This window comes from Drosophila pseudoobscura, chromosome X (assembly GCF_009870125.1).
Source record: "Drosophila pseudoobscura strain MV-25-SWS-2005 chromosome X, UCI_Dpse_MV25, whole genome shotgun sequence".
NCBI classification, from domain to species: Eukaryota; Metazoa; Arthropoda; class Insecta; order Diptera; family Drosophilidae; genus Drosophila; species Drosophila pseudoobscura.
Window position 1 is genome coordinate 12,111,512 of NC_046683.1, and position 15,954 is coordinate 12,127,465.

At 47.3% G+C, this 15,954-nt stretch overlaps 4 protein-coding genes across 7 annotated transcripts; 1 reads left to right on the top strand and 3 right to left on the bottom strand.

Moving 5' to 3' along the window:
- The first annotated feature begins 749 nt into the window (after positions 1–749).
- LOC6901496 (uncharacterized) lies at positions 750–4,663 on the top strand. Of its 2 annotated transcripts, none has more exons than XM_033384559.1 (3): positions 750–973; positions 1,042–4,416; positions 4,505–4,663. In XM_033384559.1, the coding sequence occupies exons 1-2, from the start codon at positions 895–897 to the stop codon at positions 4,380–4,382; spliced, it is 3,420 nt and encodes a 1,139-aa protein (XP_033240450.1). In that variant the 5' UTR covers positions 750–894; the 3' UTR covers positions 4,383–4,416; positions 4,505–4,663. The 2 variants fall into 2 exon arrangements, 1 of the variants encoding a protein (XP_033240450.1); XR_004470534.1 differs by having other exon boundaries at positions 751–973; positions 1,042–4,448.
- A 562-nt stretch (positions 4,664–5,225) lies between these two features.
- On the bottom strand, positions 5,226–6,844 carry Gr10b (Gustatory receptor 10b). The gene has a single exon (XM_033384566.1). The coding sequence runs from the start codon at positions 6,711–6,713 to the stop codon at positions 5,601–5,603; it is 1,113 nt and encodes a 370-aa protein (XP_033240457.1). The 5' UTR covers positions 6,714–6,844; the 3' UTR covers positions 5,226–5,600.
- Positions 6,845–6,914: 70 nt separating this feature from the next.
- Positions 6,915–8,462, bottom strand: Gr10a (Gustatory receptor 10a). The gene is made up of 2 exons (XM_002134145.3): positions 7,359–8,462; positions 6,915–7,298 (listed from the first exon to the last, which is right to left on the bottom strand). Exons 1-2 carry the CDS (start codon positions 8,436–8,438, stop codon positions 7,140–7,142), a joined length of 1,239 nt encoding a protein of 412 aa, XP_002134181.2. The 5' UTR covers positions 8,439–8,462; the 3' UTR covers positions 6,915–7,139.
- Positions 8,463–9,194: 732 nt separating this feature from the next.
- On the bottom strand, positions 9,195–15,948 carry Or10a (Odorant receptor 10a). Of its 3 annotated transcripts, XM_033384565.1 has the most exons (6): positions 15,796–15,948; positions 10,143–10,186; positions 9,897–10,084; positions 9,545–9,834; positions 9,341–9,493; positions 9,195–9,278 (listed from the first exon to the last, which is right to left on the bottom strand). In XM_033384565.1, the coding sequence occupies exons 1-6, from the start codon at positions 15,919–15,921 to the stop codon at positions 9,228–9,230; spliced, it is 852 nt and encodes a 283-aa protein (XP_033240456.1). In that variant the 5' UTR covers positions 15,922–15,948; the 3' UTR covers positions 9,195–9,227. The 3 variants fall into 3 exon arrangements, with proteins under 3 accessions (XP_033240456.1, XP_002134180.2, XP_033240455.1); XM_002134144.3 differs by lacking the exon at positions 15,796–15,948 and having other exon boundaries at positions 10,143–11,276; XM_033384564.1 differs by lacking the exons at positions 9,195–9,278; positions 15,796–15,948 and having other exon boundaries at positions 9,404–9,493; positions 9,547–9,834; positions 10,143–11,276.
- Positions 15,949–15,954: the final 6 nt, after the last annotated feature.

The window sequence follows — 15,954 nt, forward strand, 5'->3', positions numbered from 1 at the left end:
AGTGCAGTTATATTTCGCACCCTAATACACACACAAGCATATTATGTGCCACTGCCCTGTAAAGTAGGCAATAGATTTTGTAATGGTATTTGCCCACCCATTGCCCCTCAAAAGTATGCAATGGGTTTTTCGATAGTCCCAAACGTAGCCTTAATGAAATGTAATTTTGTTGGTTTTTGCTCACATCTAGTCGGTTGGGTGTGGTTTACCTATAGCTTTGCTATGTATCTGAATCCTACCTTCATCAGAGATAATATAGGCGAAACTAAAAGAATCAAGTGGGGCTGCAGGCGCGTAAGTCAGACCACGAGTAGATCCTGCACGCATGCTGGACATGATATGCACACGCACACACACACACACACGAGTACACCAACAGGCAACAACCAACAACCAATACATACATATGTACAATACACATGCTCATGTACATGCTCGTGATGCTGGCCAGAGACATCCGACATCCATCACAGAGAGAAGACAGAAGAGAGAAGGGCGCTAATGTGACAAAAGCCTATCATTATGTACTATCGTATGTCAAATGTAACTTGTTCATCACAAGATGAAAATACTCGACCCCCACACCTCACACTCACAACAAAAAAAAAAAAAAACACCCATGAAATAAACCGAAATTAATCTACGTAATGATACCAATATTTTTGCTTTGCTTCTGAATTTATTTTCTACTCTGGGAACAAGCATTCATCAGAGGCGTTGCATCTGCCGTCACTTTTGGCTACTACTCCATTTTCAGATTCCAAATCAGTAGACAATTCGGCTCCACACATATCGAGTGAACAAAATTACCAGAAACAAAACAAAATAAAAAAACAAAATTTTTTTTTTAAAGTTCGAAATTTTCTGTTAACTGAAAACAAAGTATTTAGAAATATGGCAACAAAGACTTTAAAGTTGGGATTCTTTTCCCAGATTCAGCGATTTTTTGGATCGAAGCGTATTCGAAGAATCCGTAAGAGCCTCCGTAGTTTAAAAGTAAACGGGATGTGGTTCTTATGCACATACATCTTTTTTCTGCAGACAAATTGGCCCTAAGTCCCGACCATCAGAACCTTGAGCCATACAATCACGATGGTCCCTTGCAACGCGTTCTCAAGCAGATCCAACAAAGTCCAAGACCGTTATATCTGGGCTTTCACGAAGGACAGTGCAAGAGCGAAGCGAGGCCGAGGGCACCTGCAAAACGCCGAGCAGCGTCTTCCACAACGCTGTGTGCGGCACCACGGAAAAGTGCTTCGTCCACAACGCTCTGTGCGTCGAAGGTTCAAGGAACAGAGAGGTCAAGCAATCAGCGCAAGTTGCGACGCTCTAAGAGCTCTTCAAGCACAGTGGGTGCGGCTCTTAAGGATACCGACTCCTCGGTTGCGCTCCGTGCGTGCTCCTCTACGATGCGGACAGTTGTGACTTCGCTGAATGCTGGCAACATGCAGGCCACACGCGACCAACTCATGAAGAAGCTGCGCCGCAAGGAGCAGCGCCAGTGCGTTCCCCTGGAAAACGCGGTGAGTTCCATTCGCCTAAACATCGGGGAAAATGCCGGCAGAAGATCCTGCCGTCGCATTCGAGTCGAGTCGTCCAAGTCCCAAATGGACGTGGCTCGCCGTCAGAGCAACACGAAACTCTTTTCCGCGAATAGTCAGCTGTCGGTCAAGGCGTCTCAATCGAGGATGTACTCGGCTAAGCCAGCGCCAGCGAATCACTGCGAAAAGGACCTTGGGGGCCAACCAGGCGTGGATGTGAAGTTGGCAGTCAGTTGGTTCGGAAGGATGGCCAACAAAGATATAAATCTGGACAACTGCCGACCGCAGCAAACTGCCAGAGCGCCATCCCCCAACAGGAGTGCATCAGGCAGCCAATACCCTTTGAAGAAGGTACCATCCTCCGAAAAACGGGCCCAAAACGTAACCAATCGGCCGCCCAAGCATTCCCGATCTTTATCGATCTACAGTGGAAAACTGATGCCCATGGAAGTGCCAATTAAGAAACCCATCAGGGATCTCCAACAAACCTCCGGAATGTCCTCCAAGCCAAACGAGAGTCCTGATCTACTCCATCCATGGCAGAATGGGGAGATAGATAGCGTGGATTCGGGCAAACCGATTCGGATGGAATTGTCTTCTAGCAGTTATCCCTCCGAAATGCAAGAATTCCAGTCACAAGCTCCAGTTTTTTTGCAAAATGAAGGGAAATTGGATTTGAAGAAGCCCATCAAGATGGAATCCTCGCTTCAAATACTCAATCAGCCTCCTAAGATCCACAGAAAACCATCATCTAGCAGTGGTCCTTCCATAAGGAAAGAATGCCAGCCTGCAACGTTAGAAGAAGTTTCGTTGCTGAGCAAGAGGAAAGTGAATTTCGGTACCCCTATGCGGATGGAATCCCCAGTCCGGTTCGAAAAACCTTCGCGGATGGAAGGCAAAACCAAAGATGATGAGAAGAAAACGCTCACCATGAAGTTACAGCCATGGAATAAGCCTGCAACCGTGCTACACGAGATACTATCTAGTACGGCTGCCAAGCCTAAGCTGCTCCGCAAAGATCCTTGGCCAGAGGCAAAGAAAAGTCAACAAAATGTGAGGGAACCTCTCGCAAGGGAGCCGCCCTGCATAGATATTTGCAAAACGGAAAGGAAAAGTCAACGGAATGTCATACAACTTTTCAGAGAGATCCCCAATCGAACCCGAATTTCGGATGAAGACAGGCGTCTAAAACACATCCGTGAGAGTGTTTTGATCAAGAACCTTATAGCCCGCATCGATAAGATCCTCGCGTGCCCCGCCAGAAGTCAAAGAACTGCTGCCACCAAAAATCCCATCGCATCAGACGAACTTCCTGCAAAAGCAAACGAGAAGCAAAACACCAAGTCCGCTTATCTGATGACAATCAGAACATTTGTCAATCACTCTTACCTAGCACGCAAAAGTCTGTCAAAGCTACTCTGCGCGAGTGTCTCACGTAGGCCTGATTTAAGTTTGGCCTTGAGCCCGTTCACTGAGAAAGATTGTACCAATTCAGATAATGGGGCTGCTGAGAAGCTGAGAAACATGGCAATTTGTGAGCTGATGAAGCCTTTCCAAATATTAGAATCCATGCACGAGACTAATACAATGCTCCAGCATGTTTCTCGGCAGAGTGAACGGAAAGTGGATTTGGGGACACCGTTATGGAGGGACTATTCAATATTCGAGAAACCCATTCAGTTGCAGTCGCCTCTTGAGCTTTTATTAGAGGAATCGGCCAGGAAGGAAGAAGGTGCATTCGATTTGGCAGAATTTCTTAAAATCGAATCGCAACTGAAGGCACTACTGTCAGAATTCACCAAAGACGACAATGATATTGATTTTGCAGAATCTTTTGAAATCGAGTCCGTATTCCCTCCTCGCACATTCGAGTATGATTTTTTGCGGAGCCCATTTACATGGGATTCAGGGATATCAATTCCGATCAGTAGTCCTTTTGCAATGGTATTCAGGCCACACATGACGTCTGAAGCGTTGGAGCAAATTTTATTGCAGGCCGAAGGAAAAGTGGTTTTGGGGAAAGCGATCAAGATGGCCAATGAAAGTCCTGTTCCATCGATAGCAGAACTGCTCCTCACGAATTCTTTTCAAAATTACATTAAAGGCGAGTTTGATCTGGCTGATGATCTCGAAATAGAATCGATAGAATCGAATAAGACCCCGCGGATGCTTGAACAAATTCCGAGTGGAACTTCTTTCGAGAGAGTGGTACCAATCGAGATGGTTCCAGCACCTCTGATGATAGCCAGTGAAGCTCCTGAATCTGATCTGGCAGATGAAGAGAAAACTAAAATGGATCTAGCTGAACTTCTGGAAACTGAATCCAAGGTTCAGGAGACGCTCGATAAATTTATCAAAGACAACAAGAAAATACATCTGGATGACTTACTGGAAATGCAATCCCAGATTCTGAAGACGGCTGCAGCTGCATTAATGCAAGAACATTCTAATACTGAGGCATCGGATAAAGAAATCCGAATGGAATCCAAATCCCCGATCAAGATGACCATTGAGACGCCTCAGACTGCCAGCGGGGAGTCCAAACCGCAGAAGACTCCTGTCATAAACGATGAAGTGCCTTTGAAAATGAGTTCAAGCCATCAGGAAGTCAAGCCAAAGACTGATAATAATGAAATCGCGACCACCTCGTTATACATAGCCTCCTTCCGCAAGGGAAAGCCAGAACAGTGTTGGAAACTCTTTGGTACCGAAGGAAAACAAAAGAGAATCTGGACTAAAGCAGCTGAAGATGATAAGGAAGGCAATAATCCTTGCTATTCCATGACAGTCCGATCCAACCCCGGATTAAGCCCGGACAATAATGATGAGAGCGAATCTTAATCTAGCTGGAATCTTGTGGAAACCAACCAAATTTTTAAGTGCTTCGCCATGCTTCAAAACTGTTCCGTAAGGCAATCTTAATGATCTTTTATTAGGCATAAAACTAATCATTTTGCTTACAGAATTTGCTTCTGATGAGACCACTCCTGTCAATGCTGCTGCACAATTTTGGGTACTCGTATTTACTCGTCAAAAAGAAAACGGTGACCGATTTGTCTGTGGAATTGAACCGAAACTACATTTTTATTTAAACAATATAAATGCTGAACAAAGAAAAAAGATTTGATTTGGTGTTGTCAATTCTGAAGAGGGTATTCATGATTGTTCATTTATGGAATGGAATGCCCTTTACTTGTTCCGAAATAGTACTTGTTGTACCGTATGTTTAAGGTTTGGTTTGGTGAGGGTCCTCTACTCAAGGAAGTTTTCGAAACCATCTCTCAAGCCTCTACGAAAAGTTCCAGTTTCTCCAGTCGTGCCCTCTCGTAAGTGTTCGCGATAGGCTTTTGCCGAACCATGGGAGAATCTAGGATCGTAAAACCAGAGAATACCTTGCGAAACATCTATCCGAACATTCCGAGGCCAGCTTCGTAGCCACCATTGCACACACTCTTGAGATGGGCTTTATCCGCACAGTGAATGGGCTCTACTCGTACCATTCGAGACCGAAGATCCAGCCACTACAATGGGAGTATTGTGCACTCTATAAGAACACCAATAAGGACCTTCATACCAATATGTTCAGGTCTTTATTTTTCAAAGACAAGCTAGGCAAATAGATGGATTAATTATAGATTTTAATTTCCATTCCATAATTAATATTATGCTTTTCGTGTATTTTAATATGTGTCTGATTGATTATAAAAGACGGGTATATGAAGTTTAGCACAAGTGTATCCTGCCCGGGCAAGCCCTGGGCATAGCCAGTGAACTGTACGAGTAGCTCGTGTTCTGCCACCCCTCGACCACAGATCCATTTAGATAGATATTTCAGTTAATTACGATTGAGTGCTGATTGCATGGCTACATTTGGCTGGTGACGTGAACGGGGTCTGGGCTTCAGCTGTGTATATATCCCAGCTGCATGATTATAATACCGTAGGACAGGCTGCAGCTGATCACAGCGAAGGCACATCTCATGTCAATGCAAAACATGCCGAGGACCCTGTTCTCTGGGGAACCGGCACGAATGGCCCGCTTCAGGCTAGCCATTTCCATCTATGGGATAGAGGATAGAGTTATCTTTTGGTCAGGACCTGGTCTGCTCACCTGGCGTTGGGCTGCCTGCATGTAAGTCGCGTCCTCCACTCGTGGACCTTCACAGGGTTTGTTTCCCTGGGCCAACAAACGCTCGCCGACAATCTGCAAAAGGAGGCCATCGAAGAGCTTGGTGATGAACGTGAGAACGGTTAGCAGGAACTTGGCATTCCACACACGGAATCCCGTCACCGGCGCTGAGGACGCTGCCAGGAACGAGTAGCCCACGTAGAAGGTGGCCATGTTGAAGTACAGCTGAAAGAACATCGTGGCCAGCACTTGCCACGCGTACAGGCGATGCACCCGTCGCACCAGCCGAAGCAGGCGCTCCTGCCGCTGCAGCTGTCGCATTAGGCCCGCATAGGACGTCCTTGGATGCTCAGCATTGACCCTCAGGGCCTCGCCCAGCTCCAACAACAGCAGAATGTAGGACATCAGCAGGGTGTCCCTGACCAGCGACATGTAAACGAAGTAGAAGTTGGACAAATAGTCGCAGACATTCACCGACCGCATGTCAACGATCAGGAGAATGCTCAGGCTAAAGTTTAAGTTTTGCAGGTAATTGAAGAGCCTGCCGAAGAACACAACGTAGTAGAAGCGACTGGGCTCCCCCTGGGGGTGCACTCTGGACACCGTAGACCTCATAGCCATCAGTTCGTTGAAGACCGCACAGACCTCCTGCTCACGGGACATCCGCAGCACGGTCTGCACCACCAGGGCGATCAGCTGCAACACGACGGTACCATAGCTGAGGGACTGCACGAATCCGTGCCTGCGGAACGTGCCCTGCACAAAGTAGTCCTGCGCATATAACCAGTACCCCCAGTACAGCGCCAGAGTGGCCAGCATCATCAGCCAGCTGTACCAGTGGAGCACTCTGCTGGGCACCAACCGGCGACGGGATGGACTGTAATAATGCCCGGTTATGCCCAGTACCAGGCCCTGGATCATCCAGATGCGCAACAGGAGCGTGTACAACCATCGCGCCCACATGGCAGACAGCAACTGACGATACACGAGAGTCCTTTTGGAGTGTGTCCTCACCCATCCAGCAAGAGATAAGAACAGACCCATTCAACCCATCGCACCAGCGAGAACAGAGGCCACTGACCACTATCCATCCCCCAAGAGAACTCTTGACCCTGCTTATTTAAGGCTAGAGTGCGTATCCTGCCAGTCCATCGCACATTTTGTTTATCCTTGCACCCTTATGGAGGGTAATATTACTATACTGTTGACAAGTGCACTAAAGATACAGAAGAAAGAAAGGAGTACTAGTGAAATTGTATCAAGATCTTTACTGGATTTAATCTGATCAAAAACGGGACCTCTTCTAGATGATACTGCTTTTTACTCCGACTCCGACTCTTGGGGGAGTTTAATAAAGGGCTTGCATGCATCTGTTAGGGAATTTGAGACACTACCTTAAGGAACGTCTTGCTGTGGAATTCCGTTTGGAGGGAGTGCTGTATGGGTGCTCTGGGTGCGGTTTGTGGCTTGTTAGGAGCTTTTGCGGAGGTATAAATCGAACTGCACCAGGGTGATGAAGTAACAGAAGGCGGTGACGGCGATCAGATAGATCAGGCGACGGTCAAAGTTCAGCAGGCCACAGAGCATGGGCGGTCGGCACTTGAGAAGATCCAGAGAGAAGTATTCGATCTATTCGGAAAAGAGCATTATCCATTATTCATTATTCCTTCCTTTCCTTTCGTATATTACCTCCTGGGTCAGACGCTGCTCCACCGTGGATGGGGGCTCGGCAAAGGTACGCATCGTGAGGGCGAATCCCTCCAGCTCCTGCTTAATGTGCTCGTTGAGCAGGGTCACAATGTAGGTGTCGATATAGAAGCCCGTGGCATACACAGACCCGATCACGATCGGGAAGCTGATCTCCTCGAGCGACTGCTTGGCCAGCATATTGAAGATGGCGTAGAAGTTGGTCAGGTTGTTGATCAGGGTCGCCAGCACCAGGCCCAGCAGCTGGAACTGGTGCATCTGAAAGCTCTCCGAATAGAGGTCGTGTATCTCGCCGAATCGCTGCCGCAGCTCCCCCAGGCGATCGCTCAGGCGACAGCAGTGCTCCATCAGCATGCCGCCCGGCCGCAGACCCCCCAGCTGCCGCCGCAGCGAGACCAGTTGCAGGTGCAGTTGGCGGTAGTACTTCAAAACACTGCCATTCACAAAGTAAAAGTAATCGGCCATGTTCTCCGTGTAGTTCCACAGCACAAAGGCGTAGATGGCAAAGTGGAGGCGCACCTGGCTGACCGAGGGCCCGTCCGCGGCCTCGTAGAGCGCGAATATGCCTGCCACCTGGACGAGCATCATCAGGTTGATCAGGCAGAACTTGAAGTACATGAAGAACTCGAAGCTCCGCTTCGGCTGCTTGGGGGCACCCACAAAGGCCGTCTCCAGGCGCTGCCGCTGCACCGTGCACCGATAGTTGATGGCCTCGAAGTGCACGGTGTTGGCCACATACGTCACGATCACCGTCGCATACTTGATGGCCGTGTTGGCGAAGCTCACGTACAGCATGAGCTGCATGCGACGGTCGTGCGTCTCGGTGAGGGTCCGGAAGTGGTAGACAAAGTACCCGGGCAGGACCACGATCAGTATCAGGCTGAGCAAGTGACTGTAGGCGATCAGCACGGTCTTCAGACCCCGTCTCATTGGCTGCTGGGGTACATAGTCGATGACCACCTGGCCGTAGATGACCGCGTAAATGTGGCCGTACTTGTAGAACTTGAACTCGTGCCGTTCCCAGAAACTTTCCTTCGGCTCGTGCTCCTCCGCTGCCGACATTTTTAGCCTACCAGCTGCCAAGCCGTACTGTCACCAGGACGCCTCGAGCCAGGGCCCAAAACCCACTATCAGAGCTACCAGTTGCGTGTGAAACTATGCGTATAGCAGGGTGGCTATGGCACTCAGTGCATAATTAATGAAGATATCTGATACAGCAAGGTATTTGGGAAAGGTAAAGGATTGCGGTGCATACGTCATCAAATGTCCCTGAAACCAGGGCAAACCTTACTCCGCCCTAAGCTTCTCTCTAGAATCCTCGTTGGAATCATTTAATCATCGGATACGTTATGATTATTAGTTGTTTAGTTGTTAGCAGAAGATGTGATGTGTGATGGTTGTGAGTGTTGTTGCTGGATATATAAACTACATTTTCGTTGTGCCATAGCATATGCCCGTGCCATAGCTGTTCACTCGTTACTTTACGTTGAAAACGACTCTCTACTCAAATACGACTCGCTAGTTGGCAGTCGTTCCTTTAGCACATCACAAATCATCATCCTCAATGCCCCAATATTCCTCTCGCTACTGCTACTCGCTCCTTCTACTAGCTACTGCTACTCGGTACTACTACTGCTAGTCGCTACTGCTAATCGCTATTGCTACTCGTTACTTCTACTCGATACTGCCACGCGTTACTTCTACTCTCTATTGCTACTCTTGATCCATTACAGCTATATATGTACTTTCGATTCAATACTTCACACACTATTGCTCAATTACCCAATTCTCAATCTACAAAATTATAGCTCAGATTACCTCTAGCACTTGCGCCTTCCCACGATGTCGCAACTATTGAAAGGACTTGGCCAATGCAATAATAGAGCCAGACGTTTGTAGTATCTGCCAGCGTAGAAACGTATACAGATAGCAATTATAATTGAAATGGTAATGATATCACTAACCGATGCAAAGGTGTTTAGTGATGGCGAGAAGAACGGCACCGCCATGGTCGGTGCTCGCTGCGATCGGAGAATGAGGAGCAAAATAACACGACGCTGCCTGGGTGCGCCCAATGACCAGGGACAAGAGGCCGCCACACGGGAGAGCTCAAAGCTCTGCAAGATAACCATAATGATTAGGGAGCTTCGCTTTTGGGGCATACTCACACTCTCGGCCACCAGAGTGCCGCCGTAGCAGTAAACGAGGAGCTGGCTGAGGGCGGCCACCGTGTAGGCCACGTAGAGCAGGGCGCCCAGGCCGTTGTTCCCAACGGTCAACAGATTACAGATGCTAAAACCGATTACCAATGCAGCGGAAACAAAGTGCGCCAGCGTGATGACAGTATACCGTTTGCGGAAAAAACTTATCAGCTCGAAGACCGAATTTTGTCTGATGATAAGGCCCCTCAACTGAAGCTCCAAACGGGCGCACTGGGCCGGCGTCAGCTTTAGGTATTCTTCAAGAAAGTACAATGGATTCAAGGTAAAGAATAAGTTCCATGTAAATAAATGATGGTACCTTCGAAGGGGCGAAAGATGGCCCGTGTTTCCTCCTGAAGAGACTGAAAGAGGGACGAGATGTGGACACAGAACTCAAAGTAGAAACCATCGCAGCCTCCAAACATAAAGATGGTCACATAGCCCGTGTAGGCAATGAAGGCATAGGTCAGGGGAAAGAATGGAGCCGCCAGAAGAACCTTCGGCATTCTGTGGGAATAATAGCTCCATGATTAGTTCACACTACGCTAATGCCAACACCACTCACGTCATATTAAATGGTGTGTTCCACGGCAGCTCCTGGTCGGGATCCTGCAAGTACAGGATGAAGGCAATGAGCAGTGGCTTCAGGTTGTAGGTGGTGCAGGTAAAGAAGCCCGCGGACAGCGGCCAGAAATTGATGCGCGCCGCCAGCACCGAATTGTCATGAATGATGGCCTTCTGTTCCGGCCTGTTCAGACCCGCTTCGAAGAGCATCCTTTGCAGCTGCCTCCACACGTTGGTCAGATCCCGACGATAGCGCAGCATGAGCAGCATCTTCAGCAGCGTGACGGCAGACGTACCGGCCGGACAGAGGGTCTCCAGCGCCAGGGTGATCTGCGCGTTCTGCAAAAACATGAAGCCCGCATGCAGCTCCGTGATCACTCCAATGGAGAGGATCACAAAGTGAACTATGGCACGGACGGGCAGATCGTCGCCCATCGGCCAGTAGCCCATGACGTCCAGGCTGAGCCGGGGCACGGCAAAGAAGTAAGATCTCAGCGGTTGATCGCGACGCAGCAGCCGATGGAAGGACCACATAACGGAACGAGAATGGAGCGACCTTCTTCAGGAAGGCTCCTTTATATAGAGAGCCTATTTCCCCCGCTCTGCCCATCTTCTTCTTCGGCGGTGAAAAGTCTACCTAATTGACTTGTTATGCAAGCAATTAGGCGAAAGTTCTTGCGCAGAAACTTTCGCTGGGTAATTGGCTGCAAGTTTGAATTATTTATAGGACTGATACTAGATTGCTACAGACAGACAGGGCAGAAGAAGAAGGCCACAACCACAACAGACGACGACAACAGTCCAGAAGTAGCCAAGAACGAGGAGTCGCGATCAGAGCTAATGCATCAATTAGCGCCAGCTGCTAATTTCATTTCAGTAATCAAAATACAAACAAATCAAGATTAATAAATTTCGGCGCTTGCGACTTGGACTTGGACTCAAAATGTCGTGAGTTTTGTTAACTCTAATCTCTAGCCCACAGAACACAGAACACAGCCCACACTCACGCAGCACAGCCGGAGCATGAGGCTTCAGGAGCGGATCGGAGTGGATGCCCTGTTTGTTATTCAAACACTCATCAAAGAGGTGTTCAAATGTCAGGCATCCACCCGGGGTCTAACATTAAAAACATCAACTTATTATTATATATATTGGAGTACAAGAAATATGGAGCTCTTCAATCTCTTGAGTGCTCCTCATTCCTTATTTAAATAGAGAAATCATTGAGCAAAAAGATTGTTTAAAACTTTCGGGTTTTCTTCAAAACGGGAAAAGATTAAATAAATCGACATTCAAGCTATCATTGAATTAAGTTCGGTTAAGTTAAATCGGTTGCAATATTAATTCAGAAATAGCCTTTCTTCCCAAAAGTTAATGGGATGACAATGCGTTCCGCGAAATGATGATCCCCCAGAGAAAGACCGTCCATGATCTTCAGGTTATAATCTATCTACATATTCTATGCATGCTATTAAAACTACATATAGTATGCATTAAAAGTCCTCAATTTCTAGCCCCTTTGACAATCGATTCCGCCCCTGTTCCCCCTGCTCACCCATGTCCGTTCATTTGGAGTCATAAATCATAAAGCAAACCCGTCTGGCATCGCCATCAGTCCCGTGTGTGTTTCGTTCGTTTCGTTCGAGTACCGGCCGTTGATGTATTATGGTTTTTCTTTTTGTCAACGCCATAGACGGGTCTAAGGCAATCATTTTGCAGGCACACTCAGATTAGCAGCGCACGTTCCCTGGCACGGCCCCATGACGTCAGTGTGCTACTGCTCGCACTCGTGTATTTGTTGGGGGGAGTCTCACAGGTTTTGATCGGGTTTTAATCGTTGATTTTGTGGTCAGTTTTGCCTGGAATGCCGATCATGAGAGCTGAGTGCCTGATAAGGTTGATTGAAGTTCACTTGAATCCCATACAATAAGCAAAAAGTTTCTTCGTTCCACAGTCGAAGGGCAGCAAATGATTGTGAAGATGATGATGATGATGACGATGATGAATAAATTGCTTGATTCGGTGGGATTGGGATAGATTTGATGGGCATATACTCGTAATTGCAGCAACAGTCCCCGAGAGTGCCAAGCACCGAGTGCCTAGGAGCAACATTCGGTGTCTGGCAAATTGAATCAACGGCAATTGTTCAACTAGCTATGTATTTGCCCCTTTTTTTCCCCCATTTTTACCGCATTTGTTTTTCCATTTTGTAGTTTTGTCCCCCATTTTGTATAGACACACAGACACGCATGCCTGCGAAGCCACCCACAGCTCAACACGCAATACAATTACAACAAGAGAAACACCGCACCGCACTCCACTGCACCATTTTGATGCCCTTTCAGATAGATTATTCTTCAGACAGCAGCTATATGATAGGGTTATCCAACCACAGATATCTACAGCTCTTTGGTTTGTATTGAATATCCTTGGAGACTCTCTCAAGAGACTATCTAAGAGTGTCTTCTGGTAGCTTCCACCGGTACCCATGCATTAGGCCTACAGGTCTGGCATCGTATACACTTCCTTCTTGGCTGTACAAACATCTGGTCGAAATTCAAATGCCCTCTGCTGCGAACACTCTCGCCAAAAACGGGGGTAACGGCGAGCGATAGAGCAACTCAATTGAGATGGCCCGACATTGTTTTTGATGAGCAGCGCGCAAAGGAGGGGAGACAGAAGATCAGCCTTAATTTTGGTAGGGGTGGGGAGGGGCTTGGGGGTCCGATCACGCTGTTTCATGACAAGCCGAACTGGGAACATATCCAGAACAGCACCAGAACCCAGCACCCAGCACACCAGGCACCACCCATACAATCATAAAGTGCACATGACTATGAGTATTAGATAAGTTTATTATAGAATAAATAAGCGTGCGGTGCCACAGAGCCCGAAATGGAACCCGAAACCGAAACCGAAAGAACCCCAAAGCGAACCACAGTCACAGCCACAGCCACAGCCACGGCCGCAGGCTATAAAGAAGTTAAGCAATTCAGACAGTTGAAAGCATAAATTGTTTAATAGAGTTTATACGCCAATTGGGGACATAAAGAGTGTAGCATTTTATAATTCGGTTCGCTTCGGTTCAGTTCGGTTCTTTTTTGTTTCTGCTGCACAAGCCCCAATGCCCTGTTACCCTGCCCCCTGCGTGGTGGCACTCTCTCTCTCTCTCGCAAGATAAGCCACGAACACATTACGTATACGCACGCTTGTCTGTACAAAGCATACCGTTTCTCCACAGACACGTAGCATTGGCAAAGTTCAGGGTCGTGCAGGCGCAGAATTAGAAGTGCGTTTGCCTTTATGAGGCCCAATCGAACGAGCCAGGGTTATGCAACTTTATTGAGGCCTCTTAAGGGGACCAGCCGAGAGGCCAATACAAAAGAAGGCAGCAAAATAGGGAATATCCCTGGCTAGGCGACTGTTTGAATACCCTTGCAGATGCCTCTCTTGGTTGAAACAGTCGCTGGAGGCTCTTCATTAAAGCTATCCGATATATGTTCTGCTGATATAAGAATAGCGACTATGATACCTAAAAGAAGGATACCATTTCCAAGTGCCTTGACACACATAACTCGTATCAGGTCGGGTCTTTAAACCTATGTCTTCAGATATCTGTTTGTAAGTCCCAAAATCGTAGTGCCCTAACTAGAAGGGTATACAAATCCAAGCGATAATGCGATAGTCATCTCGAAAATGGCGCCAAACAAAGAGAGAGAGAGAGAGTTAAATTAGGGGATGATGATGGCCCACAATGATAAATTGGCACTTGATGATCGCCAATTAAGCAGGCAAATTAATGCCAGCTTTCCGTTCCGTGGAACGAACGATCCGATCCACAAACAGAACGTCTCCGTCTCCGCCTCCGCCTGCGTCGCCGTCTGCACAGTCTCCGTCCGCCAATCAATTAGTCACACAAACAAATACCCCCAGCGGGTGGCGAGGGTGTGCTGCCTTCACCTACTTACGGTTAAGTCGGTTAACCCGTGCCCGCCTGCTGCTGGCCGGCCCTGCCCTGCTGCCTTCCGCTTATCGAAGCCACGCGTCGGGGCTGCTTGTTCTTCCACACTTTTCTGGGTATTTGGGGTACTAATCTTGGCCCTAAGCACTATCGTCCGTGAGATCAAAGTTTTCGGTCAGACCCGGCGGGGGTTTATGGCCCCGCACCGTTTGGCCGATCGATCGATTCCGCGACGCCTAAGCCAATTTGAATGCAGCAAAGACGCTGCTGAAAAAAGGCCTCGTTAAATGCGAGCAAAGACCGAACGACAGCCGGACGGACGATAGACGACGTCACCAGACGCATGCGCAGTTCACGTGAACGGTCGACCAGAAGACGTGTCCGACGGACGAAACGAACCCCAGATCACAGGCGAGAGACGGATTGCGGCGATAATAGCCATATGACACTCACTTACTGGTCTACGAGCGGCGGCCTGCGCAAGGGGCCACAAAAACTGACTCATATCACTTGTTATCAGGAAATACAGGAGATTAAAATATACAAATTTAATTACAGACAGTTGTCACCACTTGGAGAGATTGCATCTGCGAATTTTTCCAATATTTACAATATTTTGTTTAGAAGCAGGGGAATAATCATTGATAATGATTCATTATCATATTAAACCAGCGAAAATAGAAGATTAAAATCAAACAGTAGAATAAAACTATAAAAGCACACACCTTCGATCATCTTAGATCTTACGACAATTGTATGGATGAGCTGCTACTCTATAATGTTTCGAGATTTAAAGATTTCAAATCTGAAAAGCAGTAGAATTTTCCAATACAACATAATTCCAGGAAGCAGTGGAGTAATCATTCCTATCCATTCATATACCCCTCAAATTTTAATAATATATGAAGTTCCCAACCAGTAAGTGTCATACGGGCCTTAATCGAAAATTACTTCACGTTTGTGTGCTCCGTTTATTTTATGTACTGTCGAATGTATGGGGGGATGGGGAGGGGGATGGAGATGGGTAGGCATGTTTGTAGATGCCGATACATACGTTAATTGTGCATTTAAAATTGAAATAAAATGTAGCTTGTCGCAATTTATTTGGCCAACTTCCTCTCCGACTCCGCTCCGCCAGACGGCCGTCCGTCCGTCCGTCTTTATGTCTTTTTTTATTTGCGTTTAAATTTAGATCGACTGCCGTTCGTTACACCCAAAGCAAAAAGGTTTTTGCGAAGATAGGATCACACCAAAATAGTAGCAAGTCTTTCGTTCTATTTCCACTTAGAACCTGTTTTGATTGCTTATAGCCGTAACACCGACCTTCATCCAATCAACAAACATCTCGAACAATAGCCTATTTGCCCTTACAAAAAATTGCCTGCCAATCAGCATTTTCACACCTCTAATCCATCGAGCACAACCAACATTTTCCGCTGGCTGTAGGGCACTACGCATTGAGACGCAGCCTATCCGCTGACTACGCACTTGGCACGGACACGGACGCGGACGCGGACCCGGACCCCGGACAAGAGAGGTTCACGTGCGGCTTGAACCGTGAAATCGGTAGCTGGAAAACCAATAAAGGGGAAATTCAGTAAGGGGGAAACAGCTCTGATTACAGAGAGATATGTAAGACTGGACAATGCCAGATTTGTTCACGTTTTTCTCCTATATTTATATGTATATTTACTTTTTGTTTGTTGTTGGGCTGTGTAAATCCGTCCGACGGACGCCAAATACTCGCAATAATAAAATGTGAGAATCTTGAAAAGGTAATTAGCACATATTCTCCACTCGTGTTTGTTTTATACGCCATAAAAATAATCAAAAAATCGAGTCACACATCCGA

What these genes read in the sequence shown, in the direction of transcription:
- Gr10a (XM_002134145.3), bottom strand. Translation starts at nt 8,438, where the DNA reads ATGTCGGCAGCGGAGGAGCACGAGCCGAAGGAAAGTTTCTGGGAACGG. An exon ending in AGCAGCGTCTGACCCAGGAG is followed by an intron (nt 7,299 to 7,358) that starts GTAATATACGAA and finishes TTTTCCGAATAG; the next exon opens with ATCGAATACTTCTCTCTGGA.
- LOC6901496 (XM_033384559.1), top strand. Translation starts at nt 895, where the DNA reads ATGGCAACAAAGACTTTAAAGTTGGGATTCTTTTCCCAGATTCAGCGA. An exon ending in GAAGCGTATTCGAAGAATCC is followed by an intron (nt 974 to 1,041) that starts GTAAGAGCCTCC and finishes TTTTTTCTGCAG; the next exon opens with ACAAATTGGCCCTAAGTCCC.
- Gr10b (XM_033384566.1), bottom strand. Translation starts at nt 6,713, where the DNA reads ATGGGTCTGTTCTTATCTCTTGCTGGATGGGTGAGGACACACTCCAAA.
- Or10a (XM_002134144.3), bottom strand. Translation starts at nt 10,675, where the DNA reads ATGTGGTCCTTCCATCGGCTGCTGCGTCGCGATCAACCGCTGAGATCT. An exon ending in AACACACCATTTAATATGAC is followed by an intron (nt 10,085 to 10,142) that starts GTGAGTGGTGTT and finishes TTATTCCCACAG; the next exon opens with AATGCCGAAGGTTCTTCTGG. An exon ending in CACTAAACACCTTTGCATCG is followed by an intron (nt 9,279 to 9,340) that starts GTTAGTGATATC and finishes CTACGCTGGCAG; the next exon opens with ATACTACAAACGTCTGGCTC.